The 20274-nt window shown below is 36.9% G+C and overlaps 2 protein-coding genes across 2 annotated transcripts; one reads left to right on the forward strand and one right to left on the reverse strand.

Annotated features, from left to right (window-relative positions):
* The first annotated feature begins 1893 nt into the window (after positions 1-1893).
* On the forward strand, positions 1894-2823 carry LOC126492071 (olfactory receptor 6C75-like). Its single transcript, XM_050128200.1, has one exon. It carries the CDS (start codon positions 1894-1896, stop codon positions 2821-2823), a length of 930 nt encoding a protein of 309 aa, XP_049984157.1.
* Positions 2824-10189: 7366 nt separating this feature from the next.
* LOC126492020 (olfactory receptor 6C6-like) lies at positions 10190-11146 on the reverse strand. Its single transcript, XM_050128114.1, has one exon. The coding sequence runs from the start codon at positions 11141-11143 to the stop codon at positions 10190-10192; it is 954 nt and encodes a 317-aa protein (XP_049984071.1). The 5' UTR covers positions 11144-11146.
* Positions 11147-20274: the final 9128 nt, after the last annotated feature.

The following is a 20274-nucleotide window of genomic DNA, read 5'->3' on the forward strand; positions in this document are numbered from 1 at the left end:
TCCTTGTAAATCCAGCACTAGAGAAATTCAGAGCACATCCTTGTAACTCACAGCTAAGCTTTCTCTATATGAAAACTGGTCACTCTTGTTTATTAGAAAAGCTTTGCGCATAGAAACTCACAGTGGCTTTTATTCAAAGTTTAAAAATTAGGAAATATAATAGCTAACGTTGGAGGAAGTACTAGATGCAAATTATTTCTTAAACAAAGGCACTCAAGTTGAACTGGGAAACAATTGAGGAGAAATGTTTTAAATTTAATATCAAATCCTTATTTTTTTAATTGAAGTAAGTTTAAATCTAAAATTCATATTTTTTTCTAACCAAACTAGTTCTATTTAGTAGTACCAAAAAACTCTGAAATTAACAGATACCACTAACAAATAATCATTTTAAATTATTTATTTCAAGTTTAATTTTCTTTAATTTTGCCCCTTAACATATCTATATATTCTGGATATGGAGATGCATGCCTTAAATTCCAGCACTCAGGAGGCAGAGGAACCTCTGTAAGTATAAGGTCATCTTGGACTATACAGAGTAACTTTAACTAACTCCTGAACTAAAACTTAAGATACTAAACATTCTCACATCAAACATATGTCAAATTTGTCAAAGAGAACATCCATGGGGACTTTAGGAATTACAGATGATACTGATGTTCACCTCCACTGACAAGTACCCAAAGTAACTAAAAATTTATCTCACTTTCTATGTTTCCTAAATACTTTTATAATTAGGCTTTTGAATTTTTCTGATAATACTTTACTTGGTCTAATTCTAAGGGATAAAATAATATTAATTTGTTTTTTTGTGTAGTCACAATTAAAGATGTATGTTTTTGTTTGTTTGTTTGTTGTGTTTTTTTAAAGACCACCTTGGATAGTGAGTTCCTGGCTAGCTTGGGATACATAGTGAAACCCAGTCTCAAAACTCAAATTCCTCCCCTCAAGGCTCATGCAGAAAAGGAGACTGAAGGAGTCTAAAAGTCATAGGGGATGGATGTTCCCAATAAAAGAGTTTTTCCCCAGATATATATGACTGACTAACTCAATGAGACTGTGGGCAACAAGCGCAAGTCCTCCACTGGATCAGGGAAGGGGATAGACCAGCTCTGACAGGAAAGGTGAACATGTGGTCTCATTCCTGAAAGCATTTGCAGCTGATACCAACTGACAAAGTGAAAATCAGCTCTCTATAATAGAGTCTCTTGTATATATCAACCACACTACAGCAGCGTCGGCCCCATACCCAAAAGTAGTTGGCAGACAAGAAACAAAGTTTATGGCTTTTTGTTTCATTTTGTTTTGATTTGTTACATTTTTTATCTCCTTTGCTTTGTTTGTTTGTTTTGATTTGATTTTTCTGTGGAGTTTGTTTATTTATTTATTTTTGAGAGAGAAAAAGAGCATAAAGTTGGGTGGGTAGAGAGGATCTGGGGGAACCAGGGGAGGAGAAACATGATCAAAATATATTATAATAACATACAAAAATGCTTTGCTTGTGAAAACAAAAAAGGATGTTTCAATAAAATGTCTTTTAAGTAAACTAGTCTAAAATATCACTTGGGAATCAGTAGGTGTGGAAGTTGTATTTTCAAAATGTGGGGAGGGGGAAACAAGAAATGTGCACATACCACAAAAATAATATAGAATTTTTTCCAAGTACAAAAAATAACTAAAAAGAGTCATAAATGAGTATCTGGGAAGTGGGACTGGGTAAGCTGTTATGCTTGTAGTTCTAACCAATGAATAAATGTGGAGACACAGAAGACGGGAAACTGCCTTCTCATTGCCTTGCTGGATTCTTCGTATCACCTTTAAATCTTTTCAGATGAGATCAATGCACATTTATTACTTTTCTCCAGGCTGGAAGCATTTAGAAGACACTTAGACATGAAAAATCACACACTTGTGACAACATTCATCCTTCTAGGATTGACAGATGACCCAAAGTGGCAAATTGTAGCCTTCTTTTTCCTATTGATAATGTATCTGCTCAGCATCGCTGGAAATCTTATCATCATCCTTCTGACCTTGTTGGATTCCCACCTCAAAACGCCCATGTATTTCTTCCTTCAGAAGTTTTCCTTCTTAGAAATCTCACTGACATCTACCTGCGTCCCTAGATACCTGGTCAGCATAGTCACCATGGATAAAACGATTTCCATCAAGGCTTGTTTTACACAATTATTTGCTGCCTTTGTCTTCGGAATAGCACAGTTTTTCTTGCTGGCTGTCATGTCCTATGACCGCTATGTGGCCATTTGTAAACCCCTTCATTATACAACCATCATGAGCACCAGAGTCTGTACTTTGCTGTTTGGCACTTGCTGTTTAATTGCTTTGTTGGCGATCTGCCCTGGAGTCATTGTAAGTCTGGATTTAGAATTCTGTGATACTATTATTGAACACTTTTTCTGTGACTACTCTCCTATCTTAAAACTTTCCTGCAGTGATACAAGGTTCATGCAACTGACCAATTTCATTTTTGCTATCATTATTCTCTTTATTACCTTGGCACTAGTAATGTTCTCTTATGGGAAAATCATAAGTACAATTCTGAAGTTCCCCTCTGCCCAGCAGAAGAAGAAGGCCTTCTCTACCTGTTCCTCCCACATGATTGTTGTCTCCATCTCTTATGGCAGCTGCATTTTTATGTATATCAAACCTTCTGCAGAAGAGAGGATAGCTTTAAACAAGGGGATTGCCATACTCACTATTTCACTTGCCCCAGTACTAAATCCTTTCATATATACCTTAAGAAACAAACAAGTCAAAGAAGCCCTGAAGGATGTCATTAAAAAATGTACTTCAAAACAGTGACTTTGGCTTGACCTAAGTGTGCTAGTAAGATTACTGAAAAGTATAGGCCATATCAGCTGTTTTGACATATCTCTCTGGCATTTTTATTGTGGTAGTTACTGAAGGTTACTTTTTCTAGATTTTTATGTTTTTATTGGTGATATCTGTATTCTTATTTTTTACTATATGTTGCTGGAATCACTTCATTCTTTTAATTTAATGCTACGAATCATTTGATTGACTACCAAAATATTTCACTATGAATTTCTTATGGAAACATCATGTGTATATGATTTTCTAGCAAATATATACTTAAATAATATATTATTTAATAACTGTTTTAATAATAACTTATTGTAATCTATAAATCTTTAGGAACACTTTCTTCTGCTGTAGTTTATTAAAATATATTGTATTTTTGGAAAGAAATTCTTATTTTTTTATTCTATGTGTCTTTTAGTCATATATCTTGATCCCATACATTTCCCCATCCCTTCCTATCTACCCTCTGTCCTACCCCCCCCCAATAAAACAAAACTTAATAAAGGGGGAAAATGGAAAATTTCTAAAATCTTGTCATGTAAGCTGCAGTGTGACACAATGAGCCATTCAGTAAACGGCTTTGTCCATATAGCTTTACTTGCAAGTGTTCATTTCAAAGAGCCATTGGTTTGGTTCGAGGCCTCTGGTTTCTACTACACTGGCAATGCTGGGCCCTCATCAGGAATCTTCTTGATATCTTATTGTTGCTCTGTGTTGTGGTAATGCTGCAGTTTTGGGTCTTTGGGTCAGGTCCCTTTGATTACTCTAGCAGATCATGGAAGGGATGGTTGTTGGGGCTGGCCAAGTCTTAACTTTGGGTCTGGGCCTGGGTGACTGTAGGGTTGACCTGCCCGCCAGGTTACTCCTTTCCTCACCACCAGGGTGAGTTCTTCAGCATTACCCTCATTCACCTCTTACCACAGAGCCAGGGATGGTGGTGAGTTCTCCTGCTTTCAGGCCCTCAGGGTTGCCTCCCATGCTTACACCATTAGGGCCAGCTCTGTTGTGTTGCCCAGATGACATACAAGAGCCACTCTCCTGGGTGCTACAGTTTGTAAGGGGTAGGGACGGCAGCATTCTGGTCTTATTTTGTTTTGTATGTATTTATTTATTTTGAGGCAGACAGGGCTTCTCTGTGTACCCTTGTCTGTCCTAGAACTCACTCTATAGATGAGGCTGGGCTTAATTCACAGAGATCTGCCTGCTTCTGCCTCCCAAGTGCTGGGTATAAAGGCATACTCCTACTCTTACAACCTCATGACCAGCTCCTCCACCTGTCTCAGGTTTTGAGGACAGGTAGGGAAGAGGGCATTTCTCCTCAGCCCATGATACCACCTGTCTGAAAAGCAATGGAAATAGCTCTCCTTTGCTCATAACATCAGAGCTGGGTCACCCTCAAGTCGTACTACCAGGTAGCTCTGTTCTGCTGCCTAGGAGAGAGGCAGGGACCATTTCCTCAGTGCTGCAGCTAGTAAGGGTGAGGGCCAACACTTTTGTCAGTTGTAGACTGTCAGAGTTGTCTCTGCTTTTCCTAATAGTGACTGAGAGGAATTTTACATCTATATTCGTTCTTTCTTTTTTATAGAGCTACATTTTCACTTTTTATTTTCCTTTTGTCTCAAGAAAATATTTATAAATCTATATTTGCAAAGCAGACTATTTTTTACAGTCATCCTTACTGCATATCCTTGTCACATCTTTCACGTCTCTCCTTTTAAAAACTTCTGGCTTTCTGAAATAAAGAAACCAAAAAAAAAAAAAAACCATAAAAGCATCAACATGCCCATGCCCAACATCAGTTCCCAGCCCTGTTTATGTGTCTATTCTGTCAGATTTCAATCAGTCACCAGCACTATTTTGCTGTGGGAGCACATTCTGCCCCTTCAGCCAGTAGCATTTAAGATACTTTAAGATTGCTTCCAGCTCCCACTTCTGGCTGCTAGACTCTGTTCATGTTCGCACAGAGGGCTGTTGTCTAGGACAGTGATCTGTAAGTTTTCCCTTAAATAAATAACCCTTTTATTATTCATAATTCTGAACTGGTGTGGGATTATTTTGTGACTTCCATCATCATCTGGTACCCAACAGTTTGGTTTTAGAAGCTCTCAGCTCTGCTGCACGCCACCGAGTTCAGAGCACGCCCGGCTTGGCTCGAGTCCTCCCTCAGCCCACTTCAGCCACGGCCTATGCGTGGAGTCAGCAGTTCATATAGAATTCTCGCACAGCCGCAGTTCTTTATAATTTCTCTTTACATGCCTCGGAGTGGCTTCAAGTCCCCACGTACCCCACCATTTGCCTCCTGCCAGTGCACACCGTGCAAATTCAGGCTAGACACAGGCTTCTCCGGTCTGAGTCAGCTGTTTTGCGGCTGTCTAACAATTTGTTTGCATTTGCCTATTCCACTGCTCTAGAGACATCCACAGAGTACACAGTCTGTGGTTTATCTTTCAGATTCAGACCAGCCACGTGACTCCAAGTGTGGCATTAGGCCTCTGAGAAGAGGCCACCTCAACCTGGAAGATGCTCCATCTCCATAACAGTCTATACTTTTTTTAATATAATTTTTTATTGAAAAAATAAATTTCCGCCTCCTCCCCGCCTCCCATTTCCCTCCCCGTCTCCCTTTTCCCTCCCCCTTCTCTCTCTCCTCTCCCCCTCCCTTTCCAGTCTGAGGGGCAGTCAGGGTTCCCTGCCCTGTGGAAAGTCCAACGTCCTCCCCACTCCATCCTGGTCTAGGAAGGTGAACATCCAAACTGGCTAGGCTCCCACAAAGCCAGAACATGAAGTAGAATCAAAACCCCATGCCATTGTCCTTGGCTTCTCAGCAGCCCTCATTGTCCGCCATATTCAGAGATCCCATGCTTTTTCAGTCGCAGTCCAGCTGGCCTTGGTGAGCTCACAATAGATCAGCCCCACTGTCTCCGTGGATGGGTGTACCCCTCGTGATCCTGACTTCTTTGATCATATTCTCCCTCCTTCTGCTCCTCCTTGGGACATTGGGAGCTCAGTCCGGTGCTCCAGTGTGGGTCTCTGTCTCTGTCTCTATCTCCATTTGTTCAACTATGTTCATAGCAGCATTATTTCTAATAGCCAGAACCTGGAAACAACCTAGATGTCCTTCAATGGAAGAATGGATGAAGAAAGTGTGGAATATATACACATTAGAATACTACTCAGCGGTAAAAAAAACAATGACTTCTCGAATTTTGCATGCAAATGGATGGAAATAGAAAACACTATCCTGAGTGAGGTAACCCAGACCCAAAAAGATGAACATGGGATGTACTCACTCATAATTGGTTTCTAGAGATAAATAAAGGTCAGTGAGTCTATAATTTGATCTCCTAAAGAAGCTAAATAAGAAGGTGATCCCAAAGAAAAACATATAGCTATCCTCCTGATTATGGGAAGTAGACAAGATTGCCGGGCAAAAAATGGGATCTTGGGGGTGGGGGGGGAGGGAGGTAAGGGGAGATGGGGAGAGAAAAGTGAGAAGGGGAGGTTGGGGGGAACTTGGGAAACGGGATGTTTGGGATAAAGGAAGGTTGGATAGGGGAGCAGGGAAGCACATATCTTAATTAAGGGAGCCATCTTAGGGTTGGCAAGAGATTTGGTGCTAGAGGTGCTCCCAGGTGCCCAGGGCGATGTCCCCAGTTAGTTCCTGGGGCAGCTGAGGACAGAGAACCTGAAATGACCCTATCCTATAGCCATACTGATGAATATCTTGCATATCACCATAGAACCTTCATCTGCAGTCTATACTTTTTAATGGAGTCCAAATTACCTAGCTTACTAAGGCGTCTTAACTAACACTCAATGGGTGAATAGTATTTGGGTGACATTAAGGAGTAGTCAACCAAACTGACAAACAATGTGTAGACAAAAACCTGGAGTTGAAGAAAATGACCTATTTTAAAACTAAAGTTAATATACATTAATATCACATACACTGTAAGGAAGAGGAGGAAGGTGAAATGAATATCTTCCAGACATGAAATTTAACATCTGACTTCCATTCCACAACAATTGCTTTGATAGGAAGGAAGCCAGCTTCAGGGTGGCAAGCTTGTTCTTAACATGTGAGATACGGGGAAGCAGTGGAAAAAAAGAGTAGCTCGTACTAACAGAATCGACTAGAATTTTAGTTGATATATTTGGTCTTGGTTTTGGGTGTGTGAAAAACGATGGGGAAGGAACCTCCTGGTCTGAACAATTCAGTGGGAAGAGCCACTCTCTCAAGGGCTCGTAGGTTTGAAAGAAATTCTGATGTTCTTTTTGGAGCTTCATTGTAGGTCAGTTATTTCTGTGTATCCCAATCATATGTATCTTTTCCAACCTAGAACATACATTTACTTTCCTTGATAGTCTTGCCTTGAGTTCAGCAATTAATGGTCAGCTGAGAAAGAAATAACAAGTCTTTCTCCTTAGTACCCGTGTGACCATTGGCTTTCAGAATCTTTTTGACACAGCAGCTATAGCTGCTGGTCAGTCAAGGCCTGGGTTTCTGTGCCAGCCATTACTGAAGAAGTTGTTCAGCTTATCTGTGCTCTGCGTTGTCTCCAAAGGCCAGATTACCATCGGATGTAATGATGCTCTGGAACTGTTAGCTGAATGATCCCCTTGTTAGAATTCTAATAGCAGCTCAGTATTGCAGACTGAAATGATATCTCATGCCTTCCTAGGCAACATCACCTCTTCTTGTGTGATTTTTGACTTCCCTTCTCTTCACACTAAAACACAAAACACCAAGCACTTATGTTAGTGTGGAAAATCAATTATCCAAAGAGATCGTTATTCTTCTGATTATGATTCAGAGCTAATGTGGGCACCCTGCTCAAATGTCAATCCCTTATTTGGTGTTTTTCACCCCAGAAACGATGGATAACTAACAAAGATACTCTGAAGTTAATCTACATAGTGCAAACTGATGAATACAGTGCTATTCACTTATGAAGTGAATGAGGCAATGAAGATTTAAAAAAAAAATCCTCAGTTCACATTCTTCTCTCCATAAACCTGAGGATCAGTAATGTTTGCTTTCACTTTGGAGTCTAAACAAACACTTTTTTGTTCCAGTAGAAGCATCTCTGCAGTGAAGGTGATGAGAGCCAACAGAAAAGAAAACCATCCATGATAGGGGTTTTGTATTTACTCACTAACCAAAATTAGTTAGATAACACTTTTCTAGTTATCTATGTGAATGGTTGTGACAATTTATTACTCCTTTATAAATGTATGTGCAGCATATTTCCATAAATAATCTCAGAAAATTTGGTAATTCATCTTTCCAAAACCCAGTTATACCACTCTTAGGCATATACCTAAAGGATACTCAATCATACCACAGGGACATGTGCTCAACTGTATTCAGAGCAGCATTATTCATAATAGCCAGAACCTGAAGCAACCTAGATGCTCCTCAACTGAAGAATGGATAAAGAAAATGTGATACATATATACAAAGGAACATTATCTAGCTGTTCAGCTGGTGTGTTTACATGGAATGTCTGATGATATTTTGAAGGCTGGGATACTGGGATGAGTTGGGATAGGAAGTTTGGAGGAGAAGATCTTTGTGATCTCTTGGGGATGGGGTCAGAGAGGAAAAAGAGACCTCAGCAGGTTTCCTACTACTGAGCTGAGAAGATTGGATCTCAGGAGTAATGAGGGGTGTGGGGTTACTTTCAGTCAATTTGTTGCCTTGGGATGGGTGGCCGTTGGGTTGGCAGGGATACCAGCTGGAGTAGGGTCTAGGAAAAGCAATAAGTGGGGGTACAAAGGTTAGAAATGGAAGATCTGTGAGATCCACAGGGAATAGGAGCAGGAAGACAGGGAAGGCTGCCGATGGTGTTCTGCTGAAGATATGGGGCTGAGACTGGAAACTTGGATCTGGGAATACAGAGAGAGAAGTCTGCAGGCAGCCTACGTGATTGGAGATCATATATTAAAACCCATTGCAAGACATGTAAACAAACTGAATCCTAATTTCCTGCTGAGGTAGGTCATAAAAGGGGCAACAGAATGTGGAATATGCCCCAACAAAATTTTTCAATCCTTTTCACCAGAAAAAAAAATTCATAAGCGTATCTCTTCTGAGAATGGATCCCCCATTGGGGAACTTTTTATTTTTTTATTATGAATTGTTTCTTAGCTAGAAGGTGTTCTATTTATTTTTTTGCTATAATGACACATGGAAAGGCAGAGGCTTTCAGGCACTGAAGTTCATTCTTCATACTTTTACCCACTCAAAGTAATTGTTTCTTTCCTGTGTGTTGATTGCTTAGGAAATGAAACTGGCACAGTGGCCACACTGCTTCAAAAGATCAGAACAGATTCATGGACAAGCATGGACAACTGAAGCGTGTAAACTGGAGAAGGCAAAGGGCAGGCATACATTGCCAAGTGTGCTGTTAATTTTCTATGAAATTCCAGAAAGGAAAGACTAATGGAGAATTACAAAACGTCCCTGGATGGAGATGGGTAGTGGCAAGAACAGATAGAAGAAAACAACTTGTTGTGGTGTCCTCTAGGTGCTCATAAGTGCAGACTAGTCTAGCACACAGGTTTAAAATGATTTTACGGTAGTGGATTAAAATACACAAGCAAATTTGTGAAAATTGAAATAATCTGAATTGATAAAGATCTTATCTCCTGATTTTAGTTTAGTAGATAGAAATATCGTCAAACCAAGGTATGGATGAAGAATAAATATAATGTCTTTCTTGGGTTAGCATCATATTCAACATCTACAAATCATAAACTAATAAAATAATTAGTACAAAACTCAGAGTTTAATTATTTTAAGCAAAATATCACATTAAGCTAACAAAATCGCATATTGTCAACACATTTCTTCAAGGGAATTTTTACAACAGATTTCTAATTCTTTGGCATATTTTATACCACTCATCATAGGACTCTTAAATGGTTTCCTTATTCGTTTTTTAGGGTTCACTGGAAGTGATGTTTTCTCCTTTAACTTATATTTCAAATTGCCAGATTCTCCATCTGTTGTGACACTCCCAATTATTTTACATTATAATAATGTAGTTGTGTCTCTTACAATGTAATCCTTGCAATATACCTTAACTTGTTAAATCTAGCAAGTATCAGTTTAATAAACATTAAGTACACAAAAGTTTATGAGGATTCTCTAATAAACATATAAAATAATATTCTGATTTTGAGAAAACAAGTTCATCTCTCTCAGTTAGAAGACGAGCTAAAAGAAAAGTGCAGAAATATTCATGTAGGCTTAGGAATCAAGTGGCCAAAACACTCAGTAAGTGAATTGGCTTAGATCACAACTAATACATTTGAGAGTAGCTTAGCTTTCAAGAAGATATCATTTATGTCTAAATCTTGTTTCATGGTTTTTAGAACACAATCTGTGAAGGACCAGTTTGAATGCATCCTTTACCTGCTGGTTCCTTAAGGTGTAAATGAATGGGTTTAGCAAAGGGGCCACAGAAGTGTTGAGCACAGCCACACCTTTGTTTAAAGTCACCCTCTCCTTGGCTGATGTTTTCATGTACATGAAGATACAGCTGCCATAAGTGATGGAGACAACAACCATGTGTGAGGAGCAGGTGGAAAAGGCCTTTCTCCGTTGTTGAGCTGATGGGAACTTTAGGATGGTTTTGATGATGAGTGTGTAAGAGAGGATCACTAAGATCAAGGTGATGATGAGGGTCATCACAGCTAAGGCAAAAGCCATTAACTCTATTAAATGTGTGTCTGTGCAAGACAGCTGCAGGACAGAAGTGTCACATAGGAAGTGATCAACAGTTTTGGAAGCACAGAAATCCAGTTTGAGTCCCAAGAGCAAAGGGGGGAAGATGACCAAGAACCCAGTCACCCAGGAGCTGATGACAAGCTGGTGACAGACTCGGCTGTTCATGATGATGGGGTAATGCAGTGGTCTGCAGATGGCAACATAGCGGTCATAGGACATGGCTGCCAGGAGATAGAACTCTGTGGCCCCTAGTAGGAAAAAGAAGAATAATTGAGCTGCACAACCACTGTACAAAATCGTTTTATCTCCTGAGAGAATGCTAGCCAGGAACCTAGGGATGCACACAGAGGTGAAGGCCATTTCTAGGAAGGAGAAATTCCGGAGGAAGAAGTACATTGGAGTCTTGAGGTGGGGATCCAGCAGGGTGAGGAGGATGATCACTAAGTTCCCCATCAGGCTCAAGATGTAATTGAAAAACAGAAACAGGAAAATCAGAATTTGCAGTGGAGGGTCATTGGTTAATCCCAGCAATATAAACACTATCTCCATCGATTGGTTCTTCATTTCTCTTATTTCTTAGCAAATCTACAAAAATACAAAACTAATATCACATTCAGGGAAAGATTTGTTTCTTTTTACCCATAAAAATTCTGTATTATGGTTTAATAAATCCACAAATATTTTCCAAAATCAATATTCAAGTCCCTATTTGAACATGTCCTCTACCACATCACCACATCTGTCAGAGCTCTGAGGTTTGGAACAGAGTTCTGTACATCCTTCTTGCACATTCACAGGTTGTCAAATGCTTGTGTGCTACATTTGTATCCTCTGTCATCCTCCATTCAAAATTTTATTCTAAATCTATATTAAAATTTTATTTTGTTAACATCTCAAGCTAATTGCCAAGTCAATACTAATTGATTTATTATTCTAAGGAGATCATTCCCATTGGTCACATTAACTATTACTTTAGAAATTTATATATACTAGAATAGAAAATTTCTAAGAAGGCAAAATTTCTATTATTACAGAAGAATTATTTCATGCATTCATGTAAAATAAATATCTTCTATGGCAAGTGTGATTAGGCTGACGCAGTAAAGAGCACAATTCTCAAGACTGTATCACCAACTAAACCCACAAATAAACACTGATTCAGTCTTCTGACTTAAATCAAGCCTGAATGGGAAAAGAGGTATACAGGGAAATATGAGAGTGATGTCGTGTGTGTGTTCTATAGAAAAGAGGTGCTGCAGATAAGTACTCCCACCACTTCTTAAAATTGCACATTTTGACAGCACATGATTTGTATCTGTGGGTGAATATAGTTTTATTTTAAGCATTCTAAGAAGATTTTTTTTATCACAAAAGGATAGTTCTTAATTGCTCTTAATAATTGGAAAACCCATAGGACTTGGAATTTTAGATATTATGAAACAGAGCCAAATAAGCTAGTAGGAGAATCTAAATTTGGCATTTAAAAACACATATACAAAAACACCTGGAAAATCGGAATGTTCAATTTTCTAGTTAACTGATTTCTGTCACATAGATCTAATCCCAGAGTTTTGCACATGCTAAGCAATTCTAAGCAATTATTGGACTACAGTGCTCTTGTCTCAACTCATAAATTCTTTTGTGGTTTATGATGTAGTGTTTCAGATAGTCAATGAAACACACAGAGAATAATCTTGATACTGTATTCTAAAAAATGATTGTATCTTTGATAATATCTATAACCCTTCACTTTGATGTCATGTCCCTGACACTTCCTTCACAATACATTTTATTATTAATTGTATTAAAGATGATATAGGCAGCAGAGATAGCTTGTTGATCTCCTTATTATTAATAAAACTTAAAAATATTTAAAATTTAAGAAAGAAACATAATAAATATAGTGGAAGCAGAGAAATATAAATATGCATTTGTGTTATGGTAAAGGAAATGTGAAGAAAAAGAAAATGCATGGAAGCTAAACAACAAATGATATATGAAATATTATGCAAAATTAAAAGATCAAAACTATATCTGAAAAGAAGAGATTATATTATAAATTTCATGCTTACAGTCGGTGGTGATACTGTTGCTGAGATGAATTTTGAATATGTAGATATCTTATAAAATAAGAATATTGAAATATCAGGTCAACTATCAATTAAACAAATAAAATTCTTGGACTCACTAATACTTGTGTATGTAAAAAAAATCAGTATTTTACATAGTCTATACATGGGACAAATGACTTAAAACATAAAAATATATTCAGGCTTATGTTTATCCCAAAAGGTCCAAGTAAGAGTGATTATTTTCAGAAGTCAACGCTTTGAAAATCCAGTTAATAAAAGTTTTTGAATAAACTTTTAAATCTTCTTACTAAAAGCTGTTACATCTGTTTCTTCTAATAAGATCTAGTTTTCAGGACTGAGCCTTCTTTAGGTACTCTTTCCTATCCGCCTCTATATAAAGCCTACTGCAGTATAGGTATTTTCAAGTAGAGTTGTTAAATGTCCATTAAATTTGTGCAAAAATAAAAAACATTTAGTAAAACATTCAAGAAAAATATCTTTCCTGGTTGCTTTTGTTATTACAATAAAATAGTTGAATCAATTTAAAATGAACACTCTATGATCATATTTTTATTTGAGGATATTAACAAAAAATATTTCCAATATTTCAATCTCTAATTCATAAATTAATTTTTAAATTCTGAACACATAAGAACATAAAGAGCTAAATCAAATTAGAAGATGAGATAAGATGCCTTCGCATTGACAGTGGTGGGGGTCTTCAGACAATATTCTAGACAGATGGGCAGGAGAAAATCAAAGAACAGTAATAATTCAACATGTTTTCTTTGAAAATAATACATGGGTTTTCTCCTCATGGACCGTATCTTTTAAGTCATAAAATTGTTGGATGAAAAATAAAATGTTCCTGTTTACGTAGGTCATGTCAATGATGACACTGAATCAAACGTACAATCATGTGGTGGAATTCCATCTCACCAAGATACTGATTTGTCTGACATCAACAATCACATTACCATGTATTCTTGAAAAAAATGACCTACAGAATAAAATAACACAAGCTAAGAAATGCAATTATGTTCATTAGATGAAATGTTACAGAATATAAAAAAATCAAAGACTTTCATTTTAGGTTATGATTGTATTGATTACTAATATTTCACCACTATCCACGAGTCAAATGTGAATGATAAAAACACTAACCCTTTAACTGTTCTTTTGCTTTGTCAATAAGTCACATGTGCAGATTTGAGCAAGCTTTCTGCACATAGCCCAGTCAATCGCCGTTGTGTACAGAGGGCACTGATGATCCCTCTACTCCTCAAGTACCTCATATTACCTCAAAACACATGATTGAACAAATGTTCTTTTATAGTTATTTTTTAATCAGTTTATCCCGTTTTGATATGAAAATAAGCCACATCACTCTCTTTTCTACAGTTCATTGCAGTTCACTTGTGAGATATTATAAACCTTGCAGAATGTGACATACAGTACTATATAAAAATTTGCCGTCTAATGAGACCATAGAGGATTTATTTCTTAATGTCCTACAGGAAAATCTCACAAGAATGAAGAGTCCTCAGGGTAACTGAGATCTAAGAGCATCATTTCCTGAGGGACTGCCAAATTGTATGATACAGAAGTGCTTTTTATAAAATCAGATCTTTTTATGTGTGTGCAAAATACTGCTGCTAGAGTATTGTTAATAGATTGCTACAATTCTTGAATGCTTATCATGAACCCACATTTTGAAATCACTGCTGCATAACTCTGAGTTTATTTCAGTGTGATATGAAAGATAAAAATATAAGATGAAAAAAGAGAAGCCTGTTTTAGACACATTGGCCTTAAGAGAAATGTATCAACCTACAAAGATATGGTGTCTTCTTGGTTTATTTGCATAACACTATATCTTGTCAAACACAGCACAAGAGTTTAAGAAGATACTTCAAATTTATTTATACCTCTACCATGTAGTCCTTCTTTGTAAAGTGTATTATAGATCATTTAATCTCTTCTACAAGATAACGAATGGCTTTTGCTTAATTTAACAATTATGGCAATGAATAAAATTATGGGGACTTGTTTTTATAAGTGAATTTTCATAATGTTGAATTTTATAATTTTAGATCTTTAGAATAAGTTCCTTAAGTTGGGCTTGCTCATTCAAAATAAACACTATATTTATTTGTTTAGTATATCAAATAAGTTTTCTACATGCATTTGGTCAGTTAACATCCAAAAAGGCAGTGTGGGCTTTTATCATTTAAAAACATTTCTTTTGTAGTGACAATTGAGAATCATTTTACCTTTAAAAGTTTCTTTAATTTTTGAGTTTATAATATAATTACATAATTTCAGCCTTTACTTTCCTTTGTATAAATCCTCTCATATACCTATTATTGATCTTTTCAAATTTATGGTCTCTTTTTTTCATATATTTTTACAAGCACATTATTATGGGCATATACATATATGTTTCCTAGTACAACATGCTCAGTTTGTAAAATGTTACTGATATGTATGTTTTTAAGGCTGAGCATTTACTTGGTCGTATATAGCTAATTGTGTTTCTCTTCCCTGGGGAAGACTATTCTGCCTGCTTTCAGCATTCTTTAGTTGCTCATAGTTCCTTATCTAGAGTTGAGGCCTCGTGGGCATTCCCCAGTTCACAATAGCATATCTACTATTGTTGTTCTTGTTCAGCTCATGTTTAGGCAATCATGTTGGTGAGATATGAGTATAGCTTTTGACATTGTTAGGAGACAGTCTTACAGGAAACTCCCTGATCCTCTGGCTCTTAAAATCTTTCTGCCCCTATATCTAGCAATGCCTCCTAAAACTTGGGTGAGTGAGTAGTTCTGTAGATGTATCCATTGGTCTCTATGTCTCTGTATTTTGATTGGTTGTGGTTTTCTGTAGAGTTTAAATGGTTTTTTTTTTTTTACAAATAGAAATCTTCTTAATGAAGGGTGAGGACTACACTTAGTTCTGCCCAACTGTGATGCCCATGAGCCAGAACAGTACACAGCAAAATGACCCAAAAGATGCAACATTTTGCAGTAATCAACAACTCTCAAATTGGACTTCAGACATGCTCAACAAGAAAGAAATCATGTCTGGCACTGGAAAACTGGCCAGTTCTCAGGAATAGTGAAGCCATGGATCCTGGAGGAGAACCTGTGACCACTACTACATTCTAAATATTTGGCATTTTACATTTTATTTTTGCAATTTGTTTTGTGTAGCATGAATAATAAAAACCCAGGGACATATATTGTGGTTCTGGTCCCCAAAAACCAGAAGAACAAAGCAGCCAACCCACTAGAGAAGTCTTACCTCTACCAAGGCTGGGCGGCCACAGATTAAGCAGACTAAGCAGCTCAGCAGATAAAGCAGACAGCTTCTTTCTCCTCTCAATTTATATTCCCTCTGAATATACTGAAATTAAAGGTGTGAGGTACCACCACCTGGATTTGTTTCTGTACCGATCTTGAACAGCCCATGGTAGCCTTAAAGTCACAGAGATCCATCTACTTCTCTCTCCCAAATCCTAGGGTTAAAGTTGTGTGCCACCACTGCCTGACCACTAGTAGCTTAGCTTTGCTCTTTTGGTATTCAGGCAAGCTTTATTTATTAAAATATAAATAAATTATCACTATAGTATTGGCTGAACATTTAAATAGAAAAAAGCCTTATCTTGTGTCTACATGTCTACATGTTTATAATTACTTTTGTCTATGCTTCTTATCAATCCTTCACTCAAGTATTTTTATACTTTCTTATATACCAGCAGTGTTATTAGCTTTCCATCTGTAACTTATTCTATATTTCCTACTTTTGCTACTCATGATGTTGGTCATAATGATACTGTATTGTAATATTTTAAAAAGCTATTTATTTTATATAGTCAAAAGCATCTTGCCTTCCTGCTTAGAATGTGAGTAGTTAGAAATATTTTCCTTATAATTAACTAATGGAGAAATCAACTTGTATTTTCTTTTCTTGTTTGTCTACATGTATATCTACATATCACAGAAGGTGGTATCAGATTCCATGGGACTATAGTTATAGAAGCTCATGAGCCATTATGTGGGTTCTGGGAGCTGAACTCAAGACCTCTGGAAGAGCAGCCAGTGCCTTAGTTACTGAGTCATCATCTTTCCACACCCACATTTTCTAATACTATTTAGTTCCCTACACACGCATTAGTTTCTCAACCTACAGTCAATTATAAAACAAGTAAAATAAGTACAATTTATCTATTTTACAAATCGGTTACTGTTTTTCCTAATAGTTTTAGTTTTAAATCCACTTCCATCCCTACAATTTCTGAAAGCATCACAGCAGAATTCCATTTACCCTGGAGTCTAGTTACAGAATTTTAGTTTTGTTTCCTTTGGTTTGGCTTCTCCTGCTCCTTTAGCTTGCTGTGTTCACTGTGGTCATGATGTGAACCCTGATAAGTATAGGTCTTCTCTTCAGCCTTTCTTTACAATGCTTATAAAAAGAACGAGATATAGCTCTTGAACAACCTTTTAATAACATGGAGAATCTAAATGCATATCTTGTATTAGATCCTAAGAATTTCACTTTCATAGAATATTTTTGCAAGTGGAAATGATTTACATGGGTATCTCAAGGATATTCTTTACTGAAGTTATTTCAATATTACTTGTTTATTTAGTGGGTTCATTCCTAATTAGCAACTTTTAAACCCAAGGACAATTCTGTTAGAATTTCAAGGTAAAACCTCCAGGTTTTTATCATCTGCTCAGAAGGTAATGGAGGAAAATAGAGAAGACAAAAACATTGCCTTTGAGTTACCAGTCTGGAGGTCTGTCACATGATAGAAGGTATCCACATAGTTGTGGAGAGGGTTTTAGAAAGTACACAAAGAAGCCCATGTATCAGGAAGAAAATACTTTGGTTCTGGTCAGAATCAGAAAGAGAAATAAGATAGGAGATGATAGATGATAGATAGATAGATAGATAGATAGATAGATAGATAGATAGATAGATAGAAGCTTGAGTCAATTCTCTGAAAGGTGGGCTGTCCCAGCTAAACCTCATGATCTCTCTGCTTGTAGGGAATGAGCTAGGAGTTGAAAATTCTGAACAGAAATAAAAATACAGCATCTTGAAGATAATTATTCCAGAGTAGAAAGTGAAAATCTCCTTTCCAGAAGATTAAAGTTCATTGTTAACTTCAAGTTCATTGTTATACAGGCTGTATTAAAGGGAAAATTGCCAGGGTTTGTCTGGGTAGACACTGTTCCCCCAGTATCTTTAATAGCAGTGGACTTGGGCTGTAGTTAAGTACAGATTTACTGATTGTACTAACAATTTGCATACAGGGCTAGTAAAACTATAGCTGTGGTAGTAAGACCTGTATTAATAATTGCTATCTTCACGTTCAACATTATGATTGGCTTCTTAGAGCACTAAGTCAAGAGAAAGGAATAAATGCCTACAAATAGAAAAAGCACTAAAATTACTTCCAGATATTATTTATTATATTTTATATATGATGAGAAAATCTAGTAAAATAGCAAAAGACATCAATCTATAAAACATGCAGCTTTCCAAATAGTACAATATGATTGTAAGGCAAGTGCATTTTAATAGATTTTTTAAAAAGCACCTAGAAAAATACTAACCATGAAGATAAATATGTATAATAAAATATACACTGGAGAACAGTAATATAAGATATTTAAAAATGCATGCAGCAGTTTCTAATACCATACACATGCTTTTAAATTTTATAAGAATCCATCTGTATACTTTTGCCTTATTTCCTATGTAACATATTCAGAAAGTCCTTACCTATGCTTGTACTTTGAAATGTGTTTTCTGTTACTCTTGCTTCAGGTGTTCAATGTGATGATTTTGTCCTTCTTTTCTTTTTTTCCCTCCGTCTTGAAGAGTCAAGGAATAAGAATAATAATACAGAAATATAGGTTCCAGAAATAAGAGTGTAGAAAGAAAGAAATATAAAGTTGTAAACCTAGGAGAATGAGACCAAACTGCCAGCAGCTTTCTTAGCAACTTAAGGATTCGCTATTAAGAGTGGATTGCTTGGTTTTACAACCTGCAGCTCTGTCTACACAGCTGAAGCAGCTCTCTGCAAACAGAGTCAGCCTTAGATACTCCCAGCCATTCATGACCAACAACAGATGCGAGTTGAGTTAGCCTTTAGAGTGTACTGACTTCTTGGGTGTGCATCATCCCATGTCCTTTCCTGCTATGCAAAACTGGTAGTATCAGAGGAGTGCAGAGCTTTGGTAAACACCATCAGCAAGTACCAGGAAGAGACACTGAACTAAGTACAAACACTAATTTAACTGAAAAGCCCTGCTAATGGAAAAGGTTTTACCTCGAGATTGTAAAAATTCTTTTGTTCATGCCTAATGCTTGCTGGTTCTTACTATAAAAAGAAGAGTTTAGAAACCTCCTTTTGCCACAGCTACAGAAGTCAGATCACTGACTGTGGTCACAGCTATGACTAATAAGTTTTGTGGGTCTCATGGAGATTTTTCTTTCTTTTTCCTGGAATAGCATTTGCTTCTGATTTACAACATTTGGTGGACTGTGCTCCATCTTTGCAAGACCTCATGGATCCAACAGTTAACATAAAATTTTATATAAATATGAAATAAAATCATCTTTCTAAAGTTAATGAATGCTGGTAAGGATGCAGGGTGAAAGGAATCCTGACATTTTGCTGGTATGAATGTAAATTAGTACCCTCACTATGTAATATAGAAAGGCGTCCTTGTAGTCAGAGGGTATTCATTTGTTCCTGCCTGCTCTGACTCGAAATAATCACAGAGAAACTATATTATTCGCAATACCATTTTGCCAATAGCTTAAGCATATTGCTAGCTAGCTCTTATATCCTAAACTAATCCATCTCCATTAATCTGTGCATCACCACGAGGTTGTGGCCTACTTGCAAAATTTCTGTGGGCTCCAGCGGAGGCGTCTTTCCTCTGGCAGAGGCTACATGACTTCTCACTGACTCTGCCTACTCTCTCCTACTCTATCTGTTTGGAACTCCTGCCTTGCCCTATTCTGCTAAGCCACTGGTCGAAATACCTTTATTCATTAACCAATAAAAGCAAAACATAGACAGAAGGACTTCCCACCCCCCATCACAAAATAACTATAAATGTAATCAAACTGTTTACCAGATAAACCACTCCAAAATATACATCCACCAGTGTCAGTTACCTACAAGATATGAATGAATATCCATGTTTATTGTGACAATTTCACAATATCTATATCACAGAGTTAGCCTAAGTAACTGTTAATGGGGAGATATATTGAGAAACCATAGTAGATAAACATAATTAAGTAATTTTCAGCCACCCAGAAGAAAAAAATCATATTAGTTTCTGGAAAATGGTTAGAACTGGAATTTGGCATATAAAACAATAAGCTAGAATCCAAAGACAAATGTCACATTTTTTTTGTCATATATGAGAAAGTAAAATGTTTATATGAGAGTCCAGACAAGGAGTTACACAATTATTCTGATAAGTACATATAACCTATAAATGTACTTCAATTACATGTATGTGTATGTCTCTCTGTGAGGTTATAAATATAAGTTTAGAGCCTATGGAGACCTGAGGAGCTGTGGTTACAGGT

The sequence above is a fragment of the Alexandromys fortis genome, unplaced genomic scaffold (assembly GCF_014885135.2).
Source record: "Alexandromys fortis isolate MF-2015 unplaced genomic scaffold, M_Fortis_MF-2015_v1.1 scaffold_263, whole genome shotgun sequence".
Taxonomy (NCBI): domain Eukaryota; kingdom Metazoa; phylum Chordata; class Mammalia; order Rodentia; family Cricetidae; genus Alexandromys; species Alexandromys fortis.

What these genes read in the sequence shown, in the direction of transcription:
- LOC126492071 (XM_050128200.1), top strand. Translation starts at nt 1,894, where the DNA reads ATGAAAAATCACACACTTGTGACAACATTCATCCTTCTAGGATTGACA.
- LOC126492020 (XM_050128114.1), bottom strand. Translation starts at nt 11,143, where the DNA reads ATGAAGAACCAATCGATGGAGATAGTGTTTATATTGCTGGGATTAACC.